General features: G+C 43.0%; 2 protein-coding genes across 5 annotated transcripts; one reads left to right on the top strand and one right to left on the bottom strand.

Moving 5' to 3' along the window:
* Window positions 1–14: 14 nt before the first annotated feature.
* On the top strand, window positions 15–4566 carry LOC124200161. 2 transcript variants are annotated; one of them, XM_046596304.1, is made up of 6 exons: window positions 15–697; window positions 778–962; window positions 1090–1370; window positions 1438–1570; window positions 1657–1809; window positions 2016–4566. In XM_046596304.1, the coding sequence occupies exons 2-6, from the start codon at window positions 871–873 to the stop codon at window positions 2290–2292; spliced, it is 936 nt and encodes a 311-aa protein (XP_046452260.1). In that variant the 5' UTR covers window positions 15–697; window positions 778–870; the 3' UTR covers window positions 2293–4566. The 2 variants fall into 2 exon arrangements, with proteins under 2 accessions (XP_046452260.1, XP_046452257.1); XM_046596301.1 differs by having other exon boundaries at window positions 791–962.
* On the bottom strand, window positions 4285–24676 carry LOC124200160 (MOB kinase activator-like 2). Of its 3 annotated transcripts, XM_046596299.1 has the most exons (8): window positions 12787–13076; window positions 9767–10026; window positions 7797–8113; window positions 6069–6165; window positions 5555–5679; window positions 5180–5425; window positions 4957–5067; window positions 4285–4797 (listed from the first exon to the last, which is right to left on the bottom strand). In XM_046596299.1, the coding sequence occupies exons 2-8, from the start codon at window positions 9880–9882 to the stop codon at window positions 4682–4684; spliced, it is 1128 nt and encodes a 375-aa protein (XP_046452255.1). In that variant the 5' UTR covers window positions 9883–10026; window positions 12787–13076; the 3' UTR covers window positions 4285–4681. The 3 variants fall into 3 exon arrangements, with proteins under 3 accessions (XP_046452255.1, XP_046452256.1, XP_046452254.1); XM_046596300.1 differs by lacking the exons at window positions 9767–10026; window positions 12787–13076 and adding an exon at window positions 24262–24676; XM_046596298.1 differs by lacking the exons at window positions 9767–10026; window positions 12787–13076 and adding an exon at window positions 19756–20955.
* Window positions 24677–24719: the final 43 nt, after the last annotated feature.

Consider the following 24719-nt stretch of genomic DNA (forward strand, 5'->3'; position numbering starts at 1 on the left):
TGTTTTATTTGGTTCTTTAGATCCCCAGTAGATGGCGTTTAGCAGCAATTATTGACGATTTTTCAAAAATTGATCGTCTCAAGGCCTGTAAAGGAGTCAAACAGACAAACACACTGTTACACGTTATATAGGACACCAGAGAAGGTCTAACTATTACATTCAGCCACTTGAAAGTTCATAAGCCATTCAAGAAAAACCGTATGCGTTCACCATTGATCCAATTAGACGAAGGATTATCAGGATTGGTGCTGTCTTTCTATGTCAATGAGGTGTAAATATATTCCGTATGCAGGTCCCAGCCAAGTATATGCTTGCATATATATGACTCAACAAACGGGTATTCATCTACTAATGAGGGAAGAACGGGAGTGGGTGTGCATAGAGCTAGCTGTACACACCTTTGTGTGGGTATGTTTGGAACAGCTGTCATTGCAGGTATATACGTCAGTTGCCATGGACACCCGACCGGGCTGTGTATAACAAACAGACCAAAGTCCAAGTCAAACAAGTTCGCTCAAACCAGTGTGCAATCAACTTCGCGTCTCGTTTAACTGTGTGTGCATTCTATTTGAATTTGTAAAAATGGTCCGCGGAGGTCAATATTCCGACGAATCAGACTCGGATTGGGACAGTTTATCCCAAGCGGTTCCACCACCGCCAGCATCAGCCACTGCTGCTGAACCGTCGACACAATCAGGTAATGTAAACACTTTCAGTTCACATTTTTTCTCATTATTTGTCTTTTCCTTTTTGAATGATGTGCCTTATCACGACCAGTTTCATCCATTAGCTCAGCCAGCGGATGAAAGGCCCAAATTGATACCGGCATTCAACGAAATCGTGAGACCAAACTCTGATTCACTTCGATCGATGAGTGCTGCTTCCACTGCCAAGGGTCCACTTACCTTCATCGATCGTCAATTGAACGGCGATACTGTCGCCAGCCCACAATCAACGCGAGAGTAAGTGTATCTAACGGTCTATAACGGACGCCCCCGCTCCCAGCTCATTGCCAACAGATTTATCTTCCCCCTCTCTTTTTCGATTCTTGAATTCATGTATACACGAAATAATTTATCCGCCGTGCAGCTCAAGTCCGGTCGTTAGCTTAAGGACGACGACCAAGAAAGAGCTTCAGCCTCATCAAGTCCAGCATCGGACCAGCGAAGCGCAAATCTTTGATGAAGAGCTTCCCGTCATAGCAACAGACATCAAAGATGTAGAGTTCCAGCCTACTACGCCTATTCGCCAGCAGCAGCAGCCGACGACGACAAAGCAATTCAAATCGCCCGTTTTAATGTCCCGCCGGCCAACGGACAATTCCATTAGTTATTCATCCAGCGATGGATTCGATAACGTGGCCTTTGAAGGTTTTCTCTTTCTTAAATCACGTGACGCGTTTTGTCTTGATTTTTTTCGACACATTAAATGTCAAAGGTCCAAGTAGCGGAATGTACAGCTGCAGTCCACCGATTGAACGAGCCAAAACGGCCAGCGTTCAGCAACAGCAGCCGTTGCCGAAACCCGACGAGACCATCGAGATCTTTCCCTACGACAAAACCAACCCCGAGTAAATTCATTACCTGGCCAAATTAATTTAGCGCGCTTATATTCTCAATTCGCCCTTTGATGGAATCAAACAATCAAACAACGCAGGTTTAATCAAGTCTCTGAAAGGCGACGCCGAGCCATGGCTGACGGATTAAGCGAAACGGTCTTTGAAGTCTCCAGCCGCTTCTGCTCCGAGCTGACTGCCGTGATTGGATTGCCTTTCATCATCGCCTTGGCCGTGTTATTGCAATCATTAAGGTGCGTTGACTGAATAATACGGAGCTCGAGCTGAATGAACAGTGACGTATACTACTACTACGCACCAGAGCAACACAGGGCTGGAAATGCATTAAGAGAGACATTCCTTTTTCCGTCCGTAATTCGATTGCTGGGCAGAGTCCCATCAGCACAGCACAGCGTCGATCCGTTGGTTCGCGTGTAATCGGCTTTGTTGCATTACACAGGTTCGTAACAGCCGGCTTGTTACGGCCTCTGCTGATTGGATTAGTGATGGGCATCTCCGACGGACTAGTCAAGCCTCTGCTGGCCGCCTTCCACAACGGCGTCGTCGTCCCTTTCGCTGCGTTTCTGCACAATGTCGCCTCGGCCGTCAAGACGTCGCTCGTTCCCATCGCTGGCATCATCCTTCTCATGACCGAGCCTCTGGGACGCTTACTGCAGTCCTGCCGACTCATCGACATTCACCACCATCATCACAAACCCATCGTCCGAGACGTCTAACATTCGCCCGGCTCCAGTTATTCTTCTCTTTTTTCTTTTCGACCGTTTTATGCACTTTTCCCTCTGTCCAGCAGCTCTAGAGTCTAGACCGTCGACTCACCGATCGATATAAATAAGGTTCACCAACACTTTTTCCAAGTCGAGCTAATAATTCCGTGTGGCCGGGCAAGGGGGTCGACGTTTTCGACACTGGGGCCAACCAACTGGAACCGGAATCCGTTTACTATACAAAAACACAAAAGTTCCAGAGTCTATACGCAGCAGCGGCAGCAGCGGCAGCGGATGAGTTTCACATAGTTGGCCAGGAACACCAGACAGGAGAGTGGGCGTCCAATATCACGAGGATCGGAAGGGGCCGTGAAAGAAGAATGAGGATGGAAGGAAATAAATAAATATAAAAAAAGGGGGGAGGAGGGATGGATGGATGGATGGAGGCGGAGGAGGAGTAGGGTACACTTTTTTAATTATAGACTTTTTTCTCCCGTCCGTCGCAACTGCGGAATGACACTGGGAGGACAGGAGGATGTGCCAAACTATTCCGACCGCTGCCGCTGATGCTTTCGCTGTTACTGACGTCAGAAAATAATTAGTTACCAGAAAGACCAAAAGAATGTGCAGTGTGTAGCGATTTTAATCAAGGAGAAATGTAAACGCGCAGCAGTCACGAGAGCGCGCGCGCTCATAATACAATACACAATTTTTCTTTTTTTTGTTGGGTTTTGTTTTTTACTTTGTACAAACTATCGCGGAAAAAAAAATTCTTTTAAGTCAAATCGGATCACGTTCAATTAAAAAAAAAGAGAATAATGATAATTAAAAAAAAAAAAAAACGAAAGAAATTTTTTTCCCGCTCCTGAAAAAAAAAAGAGGAACAAGACCGAAAGACACACACAAGAGAAATAGGGAAAAATATTACACGGGGTGTTGGGAAAAAAAGAAAGAAGAGGGACGAAAGAAAAAAAAAAAACATGATGAGACAAAAATGCGGAGATGATGGGAGCCGTAAAAAAGGTGGGAATAATCAATGATCACTTTTTTTTTTGTTTTTCAACTACATTGTACATAAGGGTGAAGAGAGACGAGGCTTAAATTTTTTTTTATCCTTTACACACACACACACACGTACAGACAAAAAAAGAAAGATCGATGCGAGGATGGAGTAAAGATGAAACAAAAAATCATCGTAAGAAGGGACTACAACCAAAGGTCTCGACTTGTTTGATGGACGGTAAATGAAAATTCGCCATTTTTTTCACAAATGGCCGAAATAATGGGGGGGGGGATAGACGAAGAAGAAAGTGAAATCTTGTTTAATGAAATTCCCATTTTAAAAAAAAGGAAATTTGACAAAAAAGAAGAAAGGAAAATTTTCTAGGATTGAATTTGACATCATTTGTTTTTCGCCAATCAAAGGTCAAACAAATAATGATTACAAAATGAAGGTTTCACGTCGCACGGGAGGCAACGATGTATTTATACCCTCACAATAATGGTAACTTTTTTTCCAAGTTTTTCTTTACTTTAGAAACTCAAAAAAAGAAAATTGGGGTTTTCCTATATCACATGGCGATGGAAAAAAAACAAACAAAAGAAATTTGAAAACAAACATCTCTCTTTTTTAGTTGTTGTTTCTTGTTAAATTCAATCTACTAACTGGTAAACAGATATCGCAAGAATCCATCCGGGGATTGATCCGGAATCGTGACACTTGTGATAAAAATTTATTTTTTAAAAATTCCCATTTCAGTTCTCTAAAACAGAAAACCCTGAGAGAGAACTTAAACACAATTCCTTAATACACATCCCCCCTTGTTTTTAATAAACGACGATTTTTGGGAAATAAAAAAAAAATTGTAATTGTTTTTATTAACTTTTTTTTTTCTTTAAATTTTGCTAAACGTTGAAATTTTCTTTTTTTGCACTCGCGTATCGATTCCGTGTATGTGATTCCGGATTTCAAAAAAAATTTCTTTGATGATGTCTTGTGTGTGGTTTTCTTTTTTTTTCAATTTTTTAAAAGAAGAGAAATAATAATTAATAATACGAAAACCGAAATCTAAAACGTGCGGTTCTCTTTTTTCTCCACTTTTTTTTTTTCACGATAAATTTTTTTTCCGCCTTTAGAAACGGAAAATCAAAAATGGCGGCGGATACATAATTCGCACACTCCAAGTCAGGGATTGAAGTAATATAAAGATAGAGAGAGGGAGAGAGAGAATTTTTTTTTTCTTCTGTAAGGATGCAACGGATGACTAAAGATCCTTCGTTCGAAAAGGATTTTCAAAAAAAGGATCATCAAAAGGTTTTTTTCTTCTTTTCTTCTTGTTGTTGCCGTCGTCGTCTTCTTTCTTTCTGCACCTCGCAAAATACATCATTTTCTTGTCTTCTTTTAACGGGATTCTACAGAGGAAACTACTTCCGGTGACAAAGTGCCTAGGTGAATTGGCGGATCGTGACCCGATCCGCTACGAATGATGTGATGGCCGCACTCGTCTAGGTGACCATCTATAGTCAATGGTAAACACACCAAACAAGGAAGTCGAGTTAGATCATAAACTTGTCATAACGTTAGAAACCACAAGTGGCACAACTAAACAAAACTGAGCTAAAATAGGAAGCCCTCAGCTAGGAGGGACCAGCGGAATTGATCAAATGATTTATTACCCGTAGATGTCGTCGGGTCCGACCCGGACGCATTGGCCGAATCCGGTTGCGGACTCGGCTGACTGGATCGGCTGCTGGCCACCGGCGGTGTAGGCGTTGCGCCTTTAACTTCTATGTAAAGAAAAACAAATCGATCGTGAGAAATCATTCGAGCATTCAACATTTCTTTTCCCCCCTTTTGATTAAAAATAGATCTAAAATAAAAACGAAATAAATGGCGCACCATCGTCGGTGGTTTGTAGTCGTAAGGCGATGACCAAGTCATTGAGGATCTCCGTCTCCTTGTCGTCGATAAGGCGGAACCGGCTGTTGAATAATATCAGATGGGCAAAGAGGCCGTGCAGGTGACTGTGCAATCCGAGCAGGAGCAGCTCGCGAAAGTGCCGATGGTACAGGTGGGCCACGACGTGGAACAGCAAACGCTGAATCTTCCTCAAAACCGTTTCGTACGTCGCCGGAAATTCGTGAGCTAAGAAACAAAAAAAAAAAAGAAAAAGAAAAAGGTAAACATTTGACAATCCCGTTAAAAAAAGTAAAATAAAAAACAGACGACGACTTAAATAATGGGGTAGGGGGGAAGCCTTAAAAAGAAACGCACCGAATTTGGTAGGGAAGATGCCTTCGTCGTTGACGGTTCGCTGGGCGTACGTCATGACGTAGTCGATGTACTGCGGCGCCGACAGTCGGATCTTCTTACCTCGTTCGTCAATCCACGTATACTGTCTGCAAAAACAAACACAAACAAACAAACAAAACGAGTTAGGCCAAAGAGAAAAATGTGCGATTGTCTGTTGGTTGGTTGGTTGTGTCATCATTCATCAAAAGCAAATGAAATCCACACAATTTCTTATTTTCTCGCCGGATTAATGGACGCCGAGAGAAAAATAAATAAAAATAAAAAAGTGTGTGTGTGGGGCGTGCAAATATTGCGGTTGAGACATAACGGGCGACGTGCCAACAACGCGCCGCGTTTACTTGACAAAAATAAGAAAAGAGAGTGTCTTTGCTTACGGCTATAATTCTTCTTAATGGAACCGTGGAGAAATGGACAACAAAAGATGCACCGGATTACAAATACAAAAAAAAAAATATAATTTGTTTTTATTTTTTACCTTTGACCGGGGCCGAGCATGTCGGGACAGCTGGTAGGCGTGCAATACTCTGAAACGGAGCCGTAGAGAAGGTTGACGTGTTCAAAAAACGCTATCGCTGCAATACAAAAAAATAAAAGAAAACGACAAAAATAAGAAAACATTTTTTTTAAAAAAAGATCACCACAGCGCAGAAAGATCCAAGTCATGACCCACATACACACACACACGAATCTAGAGGCTAACACAGCAATTTTGTTTCTCTCTCTCTCTCTCTTCTCTTGATTATCCCGCAAAGTCACGATATGTGTCAGAGGTTTTTCATCCAGCCAAAACCTTGGCGCAGTTACCGGCTCGCCCTGCTTTTTTCTCTTATTGCACACGATTCCATCCCCAAGGATTGGCGCCCTCCTCATATGGGCTAACGAAATCTTTTGACGGGGTCTCACCCACATGTGTGTGTGTGAGTGTGATCCATTCCCCAAATAGGAACCAATCGGACCTTGATGGCGATCTAAATTTCGCTTCGTTATTGACTAGAGTACCGGAATACCGGTTCCGTTTTTAATAAAACTAAAATAGCCAGCACGATTTATCAATCCGTCCATCCATCCATCATCGACTATTAGATTTTTCCATGGTGGTGAAGTGGTGATGGTGGTGGGTTGTAAGGCCCTTTCGTGATGTTTTGGGGCTTTTTTTGTTTTTATCTTCTGGTTTTCTGTTCCGACAGATAAATTGGGCCATGTCAACAAATGGAAAACATTTTGTATCAAGGACCTTTTTTTTTTCTTGCCGAGCTTCTTCTGAATTCTGCGGGACCCGAAACGCGTCCACACGCCCACTAACTCTTAAATCACGCACTTCCCTTCAATGTCGTTTAGCCTTGGCGCGAGATGTGCTTCGACAGCAGAGCAAAGTCGCCAAACCCTATGGCCGGCAGTTGATGAATGAAGGTCAGATCGACTCCGTGATATCTCCCACCACTACCGAGAACTCGAAACTGACGAAATATGTTAATCGCTCCCCCCAAACTTCGCACAACTTCCTTCTTCAATTGCGCAATCTCTCCCCCCTCCTTACTTCATTTGCATTTCGGATCAGAAGGGAAAATTATCCTAAAAGAAAAAAGGGCCGTGAATGTGTGTGTAAAACAACCAGCAACTACACGCACAACATGTTCCAATTGAAGTGAACCAATTTCATGTGAGCACACACACACACACCCAAGAGAACCCCAACTGGTAGCCCGGTAATGATATAACTTAGGGGCCATTGCGTGAGACCCATCTTTAATTTGATTTCTTTTCTGTTGAGTTGAGAAATAAAAATACCATCCCGACATCAGAAGCCCGTTATTTACGGGGTCCATCTGTACTGTGTACACCTTTCGTCTGGAAACCCTGAAATCCTTTAGGTTGACGGGAGAGCGGCGATAGAGTTTAAGGGGTGGGCTTAGGAGCTCTTAAACAGTCCCGTTACACAGCAGAGTGGAGCAATAATAACGTCACAGTTGACAATTTTCTCACCCGACCGGTTAGCTCTTCTTCTTCTTCTTCTAACATTTTTTTTGTCGTTTCTTTTCCTACAATTAAATTTGATTTTTACGACAACAAAGGGGAAAAAGGAGGAAAGAATTGGGGTGTCGTTTTGAAGGATAATTCATGGAGATGACCCAGAAATATCAGGCGACGAATAACGATTTGAAACAAAAGAAGGGCGTTGGTTATTATTTTCTTTTGTTCTTACTGTGAGAGGCGAGCCATTCGTTGAGATCGAGTCCAGGTGGGAGATCGATCAACTGGCGGAGATCCGCTTCCGGCACTTTGCGTTCGAGCACGGTCGACTCGAGGTAGAGCTTGTGCTCGGCATCGCCGTACTGGCCGTGAGCGCCAGCGTGGGTCACCAAACCGCCAACCAGCGTCGAAGGTCCGTTGCCGACGCCTCCGACGCCGCCACCGGGCAGCGAGACCGTGCCGGACAGTCCCAAACCGCCGCCGCCCAGGCCGGCGTTAGACCCACCAGTCACGCCGGCCACATCCGCCTTCTCCTTCCTCCTCGCCTTCCTACAAGAAACAAATAAACAAACAAACACACAAAATTAACAACTTTCACACACACACACACACAGCTGGCCAGTCACTTCTCCTTCCGTCCGTCCAAACTCGTCGACCGTGGCCCGTTTAAGAGATCAAGCAAGGCACTTCACGTCGTCACTTTTACACCAGATGACGCAATTTATCGACGCTTTTATTGCCCAATTTCCAACGTCAAATTATCCCCATGGACACGACAAGTAGGAAATGCTGTTTAGTCGACAGTAGAGGGGGGAGGGGAGGGAGAGAGCGCGAGTTATGAAACGTGACAACAACTTTCCCACATGTCCAAGTTGAAATACAACCGACTGATTAGTTGGAGTTGACCAATCATTCATGACCGAAACGTTTTCAACGGAGGGGGACAATTTTTTGTTTTTTTCTCTTTTTGGGTTTCACGTTTCCCGTCTCGACTGCCCGACAGTTTCCGTTTCGATTACAAAACGGTGGGCGATCGCATACGACGGCGATCACAATCACACGAGTGAGGCAGCTCGAGGAAATCATAATCGTGATAATGAACGGCCGACCGACTTTCTTTGCTCTCAAACAACAAGACACTTTTTCTTCTTTCTTTCTGTCTTTCTTCCCTTTTCCTTCCCATTCCTTTCTTATCCGTTTGGCATTTCTCGTGAGCGACGTGAGGGACGTGAGCGAGCCAGCGTCTAATCAATCAACCGAGCTGCTGCTGCTGTTGCTGCTTTTCTTTCTTTTTTTCTTTTGTATCCAAACGACTTCCGGGTGGTTAGCCAAGCACAAAAGAAACACGCCAAAAGCGAGAAGTTTTCAACGAAACAAAATTAAATAAAGAAAAGTGTCTTGGGTGTGTGTGTGTGCAACCTTAAATAGGGAGTCGCTGATGTGTGTGTTTACACCATAACGAGGAATAGAGGAGATGAGGGCAACGGTTTCAACGTTCAAACGTTTTAACCCCAATGTGTTTTTTGCCAATTCGTGACTGGAGAACATGCAGGCATACACACACACACACGGCGGTTGCACACACTTTCACCCACCAACCGTCTCTCTCTCTCTCTCAAAAGGTTCTCCTGCCCATTTGAAGCCATGGCGGGAAATTTGCAATTCAAATTTTTCCAATGCCGTTTGACTTTTTTTTCCTATTTTCCTCGTCGTTCGCAATCTGGGCGCGTTCGTTACACACGCCAAAAGCAAACTCTTAACTATATTTTATTTTTAAATGTGGGGTATCGGGACCGTATGGGTAGAAAAGTAGGAAGAGAAAGTTGGCGAGATTTTTGTTTTTAATCCGGTTGACACGAAAAATCATTCAAGAGGATTTGATTTCGCCGGTGAAATTTTCCCTCCATCTCTTCCAGCCTCGTACGCCTATGACGGATGGTGATGGATGTGGGTGTGACAAATCAAATTTCGGAAAGAAAATAAATAAATAAATACTAAATAAACAACAAGATTTCTAACCCTCCGCTCTCGCTGCAAAATCTCATCCATCACCACGCACTTGGAAAACAAATTTCTCTTGTTTGATCATTTTTGCCTTTCACTCATTTCGATTCCCCCCTCCAACAACAAAAAGACGGAAACAACAACAACAACAAAAGAGGCAGAGGATGGATTGCACAAATTGGTAGTTGGGTTTTTTACCTGGTACAGAGACCGAGGAGGACAAAATGAAGACTCTCGGCGCACAATTTGACCAGCCCCTCCATTTTGACGACAGGTACTGAACTGCTCAGAGACACCATCACATCTGACCACATAATCTCTCTCTACATCGGCACTAACACACAATCGACTTTTCGTTTTTTCTTTTCTTGGCGATCAACGTTTTTTCTATTTATTTGTGATCTCTCGTTTGTTAACGCTCCGAGAGACTCGGTCACTCAACCACACGCACTAAACACCTAAAAATAGATTACAACAAACAAAAAAAAACAACAACATTCAAGTCGTTTCGCAAATCAAACATACAAGTGAAAATGTGTTTTCTCCGTTCGTTTTTTTCTTTTCATTTCTACTCTGGCCAACAACAACAACAACAAAAAAAGGATCAAGTTCGTTCATATTTTGTCGTGAGACTCTCTCTTTCGTTCACTTTTCCCTCCTCAACTCTTCGAGACCGCAAAAGATGTTGTGTACAGCGACACAACGACATGGCCTGCACATGTCGTAATGACGTGCTTCATCAACCATCCACCGAGAAGAAGAAGAAAAGGGCCAAGAGTTCAAATCCATCACGACTCGGGGAAACAACAAAAAAATTGTAGAGAGAGAAACGGTTGTGCGCAACGGCCAGCAAACACACACACACAACCTAGACGTAGGCGGGAATCATTAGGTATACTGTACATTAAGAGAGAGAGAGGGGCTGGGGACATAACGGACAAGTGGATCGGAACTGGTTCCGACAACGTAAATAACGGCGCCACTCAACCGAGTCCCGAAAAACGAAAAAAAGAGAAGAAGAAAAAAGTTATTCCTCCCTTCCGCTCCCGAAATCCGCCCCCGCTGAGTTTTCCCCACCGAACTGAATGATCGGCACTCCTTTTCTTTTTATTCTTTTTTAGATTTTTTTTTTGGCTATCCGTTAGATTCAATCGAATATGATTAGCTGGTGACGACAAAAGCCACCGAGCCGAAAGCAAAAGAATCAAAAATAACAACAAGGAAAACAAAAAAGCGTCAACCGGAAACCCCAAAAAAGGAAAAAAGAAAAAGAGAAAAAGGATAAAAATAAGAAAGAAAGAACCGACGACGACTTTTCTCCAGGAATTGAATCATCCGAGATTGCCATCATTTTTTGACCAATTTCGGTTGTATCTATCGCGTGATCGACGTCGTCGTCACGGGCAACGGCAACAAACGTGACCATCTCTTCTTCCTATCTCGACTTTGTTTTGTTTTCCGTGCGAAAATAGAATTCCCAAAACGGGCGTGTCTGCACTACGTTTGTTCTTCGTGATTCTTCCTGGAAGAAAAACTACTACAACAACGGGAGGAGTAGGCTGTGTGGACAATCTGGTTGAATCCCGATTCATCGCGATTGGCTTTCCGTCAACGTCAACGTGGCGCAAAACCGACTCGAACCGGATCGCGAGCCTCGCGCCTTTGTGTACACGAGCCAAAGTCGCAATCGATTTGGTTCTGCGTCTTTTGCAAACGGCGTCGTCTCTTATTCCTTTTATACACACATCTTCCTATTTCATTATATTTTGCCCAATAGTTTCTCCCTTTGTTCGACCATTTTTCGTTTATTTTGCGCCCAGGACAACGGTCCCGAAAGGGAAGACTCGGCTAGGAAGTAGGAAGATGCTCAACCGGCCACCAACAATACAGAAAAGGTGAAGTCAAACGAATTGAAAACGACAACTGAATACGAAATCAGAGGGAATTCAAATTCACACACTGACCAAATCTAGAGAAGAAAGAGACACGGGACTTTTCGTCTTCTCAGTTACGACCGAAAAAGAAATAAGCAAAAACGAAAACGACCACTCCCTTAGCCTCAATAGCGCAGACAATGGGTCGACATTTTTAAAAAACAAAGGAGAGAAAGAAACAAACAAAAAATGAAAATTTAAAAGAACCGGATTTCCCGCAAAGACGTTCTCGTGTGTGTTTGTGAGATACCCGCAATGGGCTAACCCGACGAAACAAACAAACAAAATAAAAAGGGACAACACCCCAAAGCCAATGTCAAAAATATGTAATCTTTTTTCTTAAGAATAAAATGGAACACCAAAAAGTGATTTCAAAATATGATTTCTCTATCTATTGTCTGTCTCCAAGGGAAATAATAACGACGTCCAAGGACGGACGTCATCGCAGGGGGGAAAAGAGCTATACACACGCGGACTACAACTGCTGGCGCACGCCAGTTCTAGATCAATCCGGATGATTTGATCGCACTCGAAAATGTAACTTGCGCGTTCCTATCCGTTGAAAATAAAAAGGAGAAAAATCTGTTTTTTTCTTCTTCTTTTTTCCCCCCTTATTTATTGCATTGCACACGACATGAAATAAGCCAAGCAAAAGATTAGGTTCACTGGACTCGGACTCGGGCAATAACGAAAACACAACACAAACAACCTTATAACTTTTTCCATCGTAAACTCAAAAGGAGAGAGAGAGAGAAGAGAAAAAAGAAAGAAAGAAGCAATCGGAAAATAATGATAATAAAATAAAAATTCCCCACAGTGTGTGTGCGAGCAAGAATTAGAAGAAGAAGAAAAAACCCTGAAATCTTTCACTAAACTTTTTTATTTTATTTTCCAGTTTTTTATTAACTTCTTCGTTGGAAAAAAAAAAGCAACGGACAAATCTTTCTCGAGGGGTTTCTGCGTTCTGGTCAAAGACGCACCTGGCGCTCGGTTCCGAGTGGTTAAAAAAAAATGAAATGAAATAAAATGAAAAAAATGACGCACACACGTTTCCTGCGTGCGTGTCCTGCTGGTGGCAGCAGCAGGCGGCGGCAGGGCCCAGTGCAGGCCACTCGGCCACTGACTTGAATTGTGCGCTACCATGACAACGAAATACCGAACAAATAATACGACAAAACATCTTTTTTTGTTGTTGTGGCCTTTTTTGGAAAAAGAAAAAGAAAAAAACGAACGAACGAACACTACGACGACTGGAGAACTAAAAAACGGACACACGCGGAATACCCGAAAATAATTAATGTTTCGCTTCTTCTAGATCAGCGAACGCTCTGATGGGGTTTCAATCAAATCAACCGACAAGATGATGAGACACTCTTGATGATGTGGAAGCGGGGCTTGGCGGGAAAAACGTGAGCCTCTCCCAGCAAGCAACCGACATTTTTCTTCCTTTCGTTGAATCAAAAAGAAAAAACAAATTGAAATAGGAGCGAACGAACGAACAGTCGGAAAAGAATCAACGACGAACACAACTCACGAAAAACACGTCTAGAGCGAAGCCATGCACAGCGATAACTGACGCGCGTTCCCTTCTCTATCTCCCTCTCCAATTCGTTCGTGACTCCCGCACGCCACCCAACCACCCGCCCACCCACCAACCCACCCAAAAAACACCGTATCTTTTTTCAAACTTTTTTTTTTCAGAAGGACCATTTGAGCTCATCAAGTCTAGACTGCTGCGGCTACCCATTTTTTTTCCCGAATCTGAACGAAAATATTTCGTGAATTTCATTGGAAAAATTTGTTCGAATCATTTCGTAGCGTCAAAAAATCCGCGTAGCGTACCAATCGCAATTCAAAAAGTGACTCATTGTTTTCCCTCCCGGTGACTATTAAGTGAGAGGCAAGAGCCCGTGAAAAAGAAAGAAAAAAGAAAAACAAAGAAATCAAGGTTCGATTTCTTTTCTTTGTTATCCTTTTTGTTTTTTATTATTATTTGTCCGGCTAAATATGTAGGGCGGGCTCGTTTTTTTCCCCCTTCTTTTCTAACACACAAACACACAGAGAGCAGCGCTGCTGCTGCTGCTGCTACGTTCATCTCTTTTGAACCTGACCCAGTGTAACGGATTTTTATGAGCTAGTCATTTTTGCCAAACATAACACACACACACACACGAAACCGGTTCTTTTTTTTTTCTTCCGAAATAAATTTTTATTATTCGTTTCTTCTTCTTCTTTTTGGCCTAGTGTCTCTTTCTCTCTTTTATCCCAACCTCTCTCTCCCGCTCAATTCAGATTCCACTCGATTGAAAGGCTTCAAGAATGGAAAGTTGCGAGCACAGCCCCGACAGCTGCCGCGTGTCCCGATTCTCAGCCTCTCTATTTTTGTTGTTTTCCTTTCCAGAAACTGTAAGTAACTCACATTTTCCAACTGCCACCGCTAAACAGCAACAGCTACTGATTCCCTACCGACTATATTCAAAGAGAAGAGAAGAGAAAAGAAAGTGTCTGTTTTTATCTCGTCATCACCATCACCATCATCACGCTGCCGTGGATAAGAACAAGACAACCACACAGATGTACAACTGTGTGATGGTGGTGGTGGTGGCAATCTCCAAATAAATTTTGACTATGCATCATACGTGTATAGACCATTAACCAATTTCTGGTGCTGCTCATTTTTCAAGATCCTTCTCTCGTTCTGGTTGCGGGAGAAAATCCCGCAGTTTGAGAGAAAGGTGTACCCAAAACTCTTTTTTCTTTTTCTTTAGAAAACTTCGATTATTGTGGCGATCCAATCAATCGGCTTTCGGTTTCTCGGCCTCTTCTCTCCTGCACACATACACTGGCGTGGAGAGCGAAGGAGAAAGAAAACAAAAAATCTTTCAATGAAAAACGAAAATAATAAATAAAATTTTAAAAACCACCACCACTCGATTCGCTTTCAGAAAATAAAAAAAAAGGGAAAATTTTTTAAAAGTCATTCGTCATAAATATGTTCACCAGCCTGCGAGGGGGAAAAATGATTTACCTTTATTTTTTTTCTTCTTTTTTTTGCGTTAACTCATTTTACACCCAGGGGGGTTTCTGTAATGATCTCGTTTAAGGAAACTTTCACGTGAGCAACGACGACGTCGTTATTAGTTGCGTAACGAAATTTTATCTCGGAAGAAAACTTTTATTTTCTTCCAGGTGACCCGACTGATTGTTCACATTAATTCCCTAGCTCCTAAACTTGGCTGTCTATTGCCTAGCTTGTCTTGCCAAACTCCCCGTCATTCACTTTCCCTTCGCCCAACTGGTTCACAACAGAAAAAAATTAACTAACGAACAAACACCGAAATAATTAAAAGAATAAACTCTCCTTTTTTTCTACTACTTCTTCTTCTTCTTTCGGGGAAACTGAGCGCGACAACAAACAAGAAACGGGCAACCAAAAAGAAAAAAAATGACATCAAAAGCGAAACGAAAACAAGCGCAACGGATAAAAGAAGAAAGATAAAGAAAAATAATTCATCGATTTTCTCCGGTTTTTATTGTTATTAGCGCAATTTTCTCCGTGTGTCGGTTTTGCGATTGAAACATTTTCTAAATTTCCTCGGCGGCGGAATGTCCGTAATTCCCGATGGATTCATTAGAGGTTTTTGAATTGGAAAGACGAGCTTGAACAAATGGATAAAATGCGCACAAAAGGAATCTGCGATAGTGAAATACAAAAAAGACTCCCTACTCTCCAGAGAATTCTTTTGAATGGGAATCCCGCGACCGACGAATTCACGATACGAATTAGAAAGAAAAACAAGAGCCCGCTCCTCTTTTTTAAAAAGTCACAGCCAAGCGAAAGTTCTTCGAACCTCCGTGACTTTTATTTTTTTTTTAGTTCAATCACGAATTGACGTCACCTTTCACTTTTTTTTCCCATTTTGAGAAAAGAAAAAAAAAATTCCCGAAAAATAAAATAAAGGACAATGTCTTTAAGGTTTTTCTATGGGACCCAAAATTCTCTACAGGTTAAATCCTAAACTAAAAAAACAAGTATTTCTTTTTTTTTCTTTCTTCTTCTTCTTTCAAATGTATTTGACACGACCGGGTAAACACATCGTTCTACTTTCACTTTATAGTTTATAGTGGCACCACCCGTACACACATAACCCTTGAGCCAACTACCTAAAAGTCTACCAATACTGCTGTGCTACCATTAGCCTATTACGACGAGAGCGAGCGAGAGAGAGAGAGGAAAACACGTTTGTTGCAGTCTTGTTGTCTTTTGCCAGGGCCCCTGTTTGTTATTTGCATAGCAACTAGTCGGTTGTAAAACAAGAGAGAGAGAACCCGGAGGGATGTGAATAATAAAAAGAGAATCGAGGACAATACTCGAATAACAACAAAAAAACAAATAAACAAAGAACAAAATTCGAGTGCGGCATTGAACGTGAGGGGGCTGGCTAGGAAGAGGAGCAGATGACGAGAGAGAATTGAGTGGCAAGTCGATAGATAATCGACATCTGTCATCATTTTTGACGCGTTCAGCGTGATAGAACAACTCCCATCAGAGTGAGAGGAGAGAACACGACACTGTTGTCAGAGAGAGAGAGGAGTCAGTCGGAGATATCTCCTTCTCATTCGCCAGAATTCTGGATGCCCTTCACGTTATAGAAATGGCAAATTCAAGATCCCCCCCTCCTCTCTCCCTCTCCTCTCTCTCCCTTGACTCACTCACGAGAGAGACGAAAAAATAATAAAAAAAACTAAATTCAAGTTAGATAGAGCCAAGCCCCACTTTCATCTCGTTGAAAGTGAAGGCCAGACACACAAGACGTGAATAAGTACATGCATGTTTGTGTGCGTACAACCGCGAAATTTCTCAAAAGAACGAACGGCAAAAAAGAAAAAGACAAATGATTGCGCAAGAGTGAGGGAGAGGGGGGGGATGCAGGCGGGGAATCCATCATCCGTTGGCAACTTGGTAGAACAGGATAAAACCGGGAGAGAGGAGGAGGGTGGTGGTGGTGGTGGCAATTCCAACTATCGACCACGTCATCTTCATTTGGCCGGGCTCGACTGGCAATTGAAATCCGCAAATTTCAACGCTGGCGGAATCAAATTCCGTCACGAGCATCTCATTCCCCAGAACGACTTAAAAAATAAATAAATAAAATAAAATAAAATAAAAAATACGAGAGGCACAATGGCGAGCGGGACACAATGGACGGACGCCATCTGTTACTAAGCGCTTTAACCTTCAGTTTTCAGTTTCAATTCAAAAAATGAAAAAATGAAATGGAATACAATCGTTCCATTATATTTCGTTTCCAGAAAAAAATAAATAAAAGAGTGGGGGGAGGAGAAAAAAAAAACAAGTCGGTGGCCGTGTGTTGAAACCGAGTCGATTTATGGAGTTTAGGACAGGTTAGACCAAGAAAAGAAAAAATCCATCCGTTCCTTAAATGGCAACTTCCATTTTCCATGGCATCACAAAGTCGTACGGGCGGACATTTTGCGGGCGCCTCGACGCTTATATGATTATTATTTACACGACCGCTAAAACGCCACAGACTTTTTGACTCGTCTCTCTCTCTCTCTCTCTATTTCTCTCTCCCCTTCTCATTTCATTTTCTTATCCGGCGTGCAACATCTTATCGGCTCATTTCCCTTCCTCCTTCCTTCCCCCTCCAACACAACCACCAGGACCACCAGAACCGCCGCCACCACTTTTGTGTTTGTTCCCGTTTTTCTCCCGCACCGGTGAAACAGCTCAACCGCAACGCCATCTGCGTCCTGTGTGTATTACACGAAATTATTTACAAAAGGGAAATAAGGAATTTTTGGCTTTTATTTTTTAAACCAAAAAGGCCGGTGACCCCCTGTCGACTTTGAGTGGACGCAAAAATAGCCCGGCAATGTTCCGCGTGCCAAACTGCAGTCGTCGTTGGGTGGAATCAAAATCGAATTAAACCAAGAAAAATCGAAGCGAGCAGCCAAAAAGTAAAATTTACAAAAAAAAAAAAAAAAATGGATTTTTAATGACGTCGTATAGGCGGAGGTGGTCAAAGAAGTAAAAAGCGGAACATATCGCCGACATCCGGTAACGAGAAACCGCTCCACATATTTACTTTTTGGCTCTTTTTATTATTTTCTCTCTCGCTCTTTCTGTCCTCCTCCCTCCTCCTCCTTCACTAAAGTCACTTTGACGTCACTTCTCATTTCCGGAATCATCCAGTGGTGTCTCGTTTCCTACTCCGCCCAACATCAACACAGCACATAACCGAAAATAAATCAACTTAAAGCCCTCTCAAAAACTCAAAAAAGACAAAATAAGAAGAAACTCCTCGCGCCTAATAACAAATTAACTAGCAGCCGACAAAGACATCATCATCTGGTCATGTGACACAGTGGACAAGGAAGGAACCGGATGAACAACAAACACACGACACGTCGTCCCTCACCCCCCTCCTCTTCTGTGTCTTGGCTGGTTCTCTCGTTTAATGTTAACAAGTCCCTCCACCACTTGGGCCGACAGGCCAAGGGCCCTAATTGACCATCTCCTGCCATCCTGAGCCATCCCAACTTTACTAATAACAAACAGCTTAAGCCCCCCCGCCACCCTCGGAAGGGGAGAAACGGGAAACGAGACTGAACTAACCGACCGAGCGGCCACAACTTTCAGTGGATGATGAAGCTGCTTTGCAGCTAGTTAGTCACCATGGCAACCGAAATAAATACAAGATCCATATCTCTTCTTTTCTCTTGGCAACTAAAAGTAGCCAGATAGAGAACCACACACACACACACCAACTACCGCAAAACGTCGCAGACCGGCTTTTTTTATCAGCCTCTCCTCTCTCTGGCTCTTTCTCTGTAGGTTAACGTTGATTAGACCCACTCGCTTTTACGTGTTTCACTAACCGCAATCTGCTCGACCACAATTAGGAATTTTGGATTTCTAATTTTGCGTTTCTTTCGTGTTTCTTCGTTTGTTTTCATTTTCGTACAAGATGAGAAGAGTAAATGACCCGTGAGTGCGGGTAGTTTTCTAAAGAATTAAAATTGGATACGCACAAATTTTTTTTTGTTTTTTTTTTTTTGTTTTCTCCCCCAATTTTTTACCCAAATTTGGGGATTTTAATTTCAAATAATTTGTTCGTGTTTTTCGTCACTTCTCAGAGTAAATAGCGTTCATGAATATTCGTTGGTTGCTTGTGAAGTTTTGACAGGTAAGAAAGAAAGAAAAAAACAACACACGTGCCTGATAATAAAGTAACCCTAGAAACTTCCGCGGTCCGGTTTCAGGCCAGCCGCCCAATAAAGAAAGAAATGCATTTCGGTTGAGTTTTGACATGAAACGGACGCTGAACTCTTTCCAACACACAAGAAAAACCCAATTGAAATCAACAGACTGGGGGGACACAAGAGGAGGAACGTACAAACAAACAAGACAAATCAGGTCAATTCGTATCTTTGTCTGACTGCTTGAGGGGGAATCAAATCAAATCAAATAACGAAAAGAAATAGGATCCGACGAGTCGAAACAGAGAGTTTCATTTTCTTCGTGCGAACTTTGACCGTAGACCAGACAGAAACAACAACAACCAAAAAAAGTTCTCTGACCGCAGACCGAATCTGATATCCTCCACCATTTTCTCGTCTTTACGTAATAAGTAACGCCAACTCTTTTTTTTTTTTTTCTTTTTTGCGTGAATTGCACCAAGAAAGAGAAGAAGAAAATGATCATCAACCAGTAGCCGAGAGCCTAATCTATTAGGGAAAGAAAGAAAAAAAGCCACCAAGAAACCGCAGTTTTTTTCAACTGTACTTTTTTGTTTCGCTGGTTGTGTTTCGTCCTCTGAAATATATGTTTCCCCTTCTTTTTTCCTCATACAGTCCAGTTCTCATCTCATGGACTATTAAAAAACCTACGGTAACGGACCCAGGCGCTTGCACAAGGAGATTCGATGCCGCCCCAAACTCCTCTAGAATTTCAATCCCAAACTTCCTGTATTTATCGATTCATGAGAGCAGAGCGAACACGAAACGTCCATTTAGGTCGCAGTCGCTACTCAATTCGACCCAAACCGAAATAAAAAATAAACCGTTTCGACAATATGTTGTTTTTGTTTGTCTCTTTTTTCTTCTTTTTCTGCGCCAAAATGGGGACGAAAACAAGAAATGGCGATGATGCTCGTCATCGATTTTCACACCAAATCCCCCGGCAAGCAAAAAAGAAAAGACGAGGGGAAAAAGATAAAAAAAACTTACGCTAAAAGGGCTGTCAAGTAAAGAACCGGACTGCTGAGGTGTCTCATCCGCTTGTTCCACGATCCGGATGAACTGTCGTGATGAGGCGGACTGGCCGGATGGACCCTTAGGACCGTCATCGTCCTCAACAGTCCCATATCAAACAAACAGCAATTTCACTCGCAATCCAAACACAATCTCACTTCAACAACAACAACAACAACAACAACAACAACAACCTCCTAGCTTCCTACTAAGAGTGGTTGCCGCTTCACAGGGAGGAGAAGGAGACACACACACCAGAAATGCGCGCACAGTTCGAGGGACACGACCATCTGGTTCGGCGATGGCAGGACGAATGAGCGAAAAATACACCAAAGAAAAAAGAGATACCCCCTCACACACACAAAAACAAAACAGAAATATACACAACACGCGGCGTTCTAGTAGTAGCTGTGAGCCACACAGTCCTTGTCAGTGTGTGTGTGAGTGAGAGAGAGAGAGAGAGAAAAAATACATGGAAATAAAAATGCATAGAGCGGGCGGAGTTGATAAGAAAAACGAGGGAGAGTGGGCGGAGTCTGAGAGTCGATCGGCTGGAGCCACGACAGCAGAAAAGCAGCCGTCACTACTCTACACGAACGAACTGGCTGCTGCTGCCTCTGCCTCTGCTGCTATCACGTTCTTTTTCTTGAAAATGTATTCTCCGTGATGGAGTGGAGAGTGGGAGGAGAAGAGTTTTCTCCTCCATCCACCCACGCGTGAATCCCGATAGAAAAAATAAAAAAGAACTAACCGATTTCTACCTTTTTAAAGTGGCGGGGGGTAAAGAGCACAAACACACAAGAGACACCTTTGGGGCCTTCGGCGGCCCAAAAATAAAATGCCGGGAGAATAAAAGGAGGCCGTCATCGTCATATCAATGGCCTGGAAATGTCGTGATCCATGGGACGATACCGTTAAACAAAAAAAAACAAGAAAGAAAGAAAGAAACATCTCCTTAAAGCTGTGCTGCTGCTGCTCCCCACGGCAAAGAATAAAAGGGCGATACATTAAGTGTGAACAGACAATTTATAGCCCGTTTGATATCGTAAACCAATAATGTACCGACCGCCGGTTTGCGTCACTAGGCATTTGGGAATGGGGGCCAGTTACACGGGAAAGACTTCAACTTGCGAACTTGGATAGTTTTTGGATTATTATTTCACAACTTTATTTTTCTTCGATTTCTTCTTATCTGATTCATCACTTGGAATCAGCCATGGTCAACTTTTTTATTTTTCAAGGGAGAACCCGTTCCGCCAGCAAAGAGAAGCAAGAAAAACATTTGTCGTGTTCACGAATTTAGAAAGAAAGAAAAGAAAAATGGCTGATGGAAACGATTGGAGCGGAAAGGCAAGGCAAGGTCCATAACCTCTAGGGCTGGCCAAAGTAGCAGCAAACGGCAACAAAGCGCAGAAGGAACATAACCGAACAAATAATTATCATGAAGAATGCCATTTCGCCCTACCGCAACAATTCACATAAAACAAGTGAGCGCGCACAAGAAGGAGAAAAACAAAAAGGAATACGAAAATAATTCCAACAAAAATAAAAAGGGAAAGAATACACACACACAAACGGACTTCCGCATTTCCGGGCCGCTCTCACACACACACAAGCGTCGCCACCAACAACATTCCCGCGGGCAAATTCGATAAATCCCCAACATTCCCCGTGCCCCCTCGACTTCGATCAATCACAAAACACACACGGGAGAGAGAGAGAGAGAAAGAAAAAAGACACAAAAGAGTCTGGAAAAGCTTGGGCCTCTCTAGCTAGCTTTATTAATGGAAGGGTGGTGTTGTGTGGATGAAAGACAAAAGAAAAAGAGTCCATCCATCCATCCATCCGGTCTGCTCGAATCCAGCCAAATGCCTATCGAAATCCCCTTTTGGGAGCCAATCTCCGGCCTTCTCACTAGCACACACAGACAGCACAGACAGTGTTAGTTAATCTATCTGTCCATCTTCGTCTTCTTCTTACTGCTTTTCCAGTCTCCTAGTCTCTTTCAACAATCGTTAATTCCCATTCCGTGAGTGTCGTAAAAAAGATCGGAAATCGATCCTTATCTCGATCGCGTTGCCAGGCCAACAAACTCTCCCTGCTCTTTTTTTTCTTTTTTAAAAAATCATAGCGAGGAAGAATGTCTTTGTCTTCTTTCCCCCTTTTAGGTAGGAGGCTCACCTAGTTACCATAATAACAAAGAATATCGCGGCGAAGAATAGAAATGAAATAAGGAGACTGACTGGAGAAGGAGGAGGAGGATCCTGCGTCGGGATGATTTGAATGGCGCCGCGGCCGCACCTTATTCTATCTCCGTGTATGTGTCGAGCCATATACACGCAGAATCTCTATGTGTTAGAAGAAGGTCGTCTGCTGGCCTTTTTTTTCTTTATTCTTCTGCCGACTTGGAATCAATAATATTAATAAGATGTCGACGTCAGCTGATCACCCCTCAAGATTTTTCGCACATTTTTGTTTTGATTATTTATTTTTTATTTTTAATGGGAGATTAAAAGAGAAGATTTTCTGCCGAATCAGGCGAATCTTTTCACTTGATATTTTGTTACTTCAATATTGCGTGAGTTTACGTGAGTGTGTGGGGGGTTCTGCAGCAGTCAGAAAAGTTAAGAAGAGGCCCTCCAGCGTCTGACGTAGTCAACGCCGCACTGCGGGAAATTCGCCATCAACAGGAAAAGGATTAAATATAGCCACACGGAGAAAAATAAAAAAAAAAGAAAGAAAGAAAAGTGGAGAGACTCTCTAGCGACGCTCTTGATTATTGATTCACTCCTTTTTTGCTCTTATCCAACGCGATATTTTTTTTTTTTTTTCGCCCATGTTATTCGCTCAATTTCCCTCGTGTCCTTCATCATCGAAAAGACCAATCGATTGGCTGACATTTAATGAGAAACGGGCCGGTTAATTCAAACCGCCGTCTTTATTCAATTGGATTGTTAATGAAAGGGGGGGATGGGGGGACTTGGAGGAACGGTGTAACTGGTACAAAACCCTCTGGTGGCAAGTTGCAAAGTTTTTAATCATATGGGGCTGACTCATTATCCACGATGACATCACGCTGCACGAACGAACGAACGAACGAAAAAAAAACGGCCAGCCAGTTTTATCCAGCGCCACGTAGCCTAAAGCCATAAGCCACAGACCCCCAGTGCGAATCAACTTCGAGTTTGTGTGTGTGCGTATATTCCTCGTCATTCTTCTCTAAAGCTAAATTCGGACATGATTATTTCCCATCGGGATTGTTATCAACAACAATAACAACAACGGGATAAAAAGAAAAAGAAGAAGCTGGTTTTCTTTTTCTTTCTCATCTCTCGCTCTCCCGATTGATTGGCGCCACCCGGGGGTTGTTGTATCTGTTTGTTCATCCAACCTTTTTTTTCTTTTCCCCCCCAAACATCTTCCTCCTTTTTTGAGTCCGGTGTGTTTGTATAGAAAAGACGAGTTGTTGTTGTTACGACGATAGGACTTACAACTGCCGGCCCAGTTGATTGAAATGCTATCGACCAGCTGGGTGGGGAGCCTCTGGGCCCAAGTCTCCCCCTGCAGTTGATTGTCAACCGAGTCAATGACAGCGGCAACTCATTATTCATTAAGAACCCAAGAAGAAGCATGTACAAAAGTGGAGTGGGTGTGTGTACTATACTTGATGTGTGTGTCTCAACTTTAGCTAGAAAACAGCTGATCGATCTCCTCCCTTTTTTCCTATGACACACAGTCGCTCGTTTCTTGTATTATTTCTGCAAGAGTAAAACGCATCTCGGTGCTGGCGGAAATCGATCTCAAAATCCCCCCGGATGGCGAGCTAGAAGGAATCTAAACGCTACACTACGCACACACACACATATTCCGACTGTGTAGAAAAGCAATCACGTACGAGAGAGCGAGGGCAATAGAAAGAGAGCGAGAGAATCCAGCTAAAGCTTGCTCCGTTTGACGTTTGCAAGGCTTCACGAAAGTAAAAAAAAGACACAAGAAGAAGTGGAAAGGTCAATCAGCATTGACAGACGAGAAAAACCTTCGCCGTGAACGATTGGGAAAACCCAGGTTCTCTATCGAGGGCAATAGAGACAAAGCAGCAGCACACACACATAAAAAGTAGTTGGTTAGACAGCTCGATAGTGAAAGCAATCTCTCAAACACAACAAAAAATATCCCCCGCATAAGTTGTGTGTGTAAGAAAGGCTGCAGAGAGACCCAGTTTTGCCAATATGAAACAAGCGTTGCCTTGGCAACGGGCAAAAGTACACACACACCGAATATGATTGAAGAAGAAAAGTTGAACACGACCAAGGACAGCTAGGCATATATATATATCTGAAATTGCAACCGTTTCTTGGCACAGGGAAAATGAAAAGGGCATGGGAGCGGTGTGAGCCACGATTGACGTTGCATAAAAACGACGACGCACACAAAGCCAACAATGAGGGATGGATGGGAATCATAAATAAAACATTGGCTTACCCCATGAGCCAGTCGACAGTGTCTCTGAGGTATTCGGGTAGTTTCTCCAGCTTGAAGTCGGGGGGAAGAAAACAACACCGAAAATGACGAGGTAGGAAAGGAAGAAGAAGGACGTCGGCCACCCAAGGTTGCTTTTTTCACAAGCACTGCCACCAGCCAGCCAGCCAGCAGTGTAGTGTACAGTAGTAGAAAATTTTCTCGACTGGCTAGAAAACGAGACTGTCCAAACCAGATGCCAAATTGACCGTTTTCCAGCAAAGTGCTGCTCCTCTTCTTGTAATTGCTGGCTTCACACAGTTTATGTTAGTACACTATTTCTTGGATAGAGCAATCGAATTTGCAACCAGCGAGGTGCAGAGTGCTGGTGCTTTCGATCATTCCCCAACTCAACTGACTTGAGCCTAAAAAAAAGGAAGGAATGTCGTCTGCAAACATGGCCACTGCGCGCAGCGGCAGTA

The sequence above is a fragment of the Daphnia pulex genome, chromosome 8 (genome assembly GCF_021134715.1).
Source record: "Daphnia pulex isolate KAP4 chromosome 8, ASM2113471v1".
Taxonomy (NCBI): Eukaryota; Metazoa; Arthropoda; class Branchiopoda; order Diplostraca; family Daphniidae; genus Daphnia; species Daphnia pulex.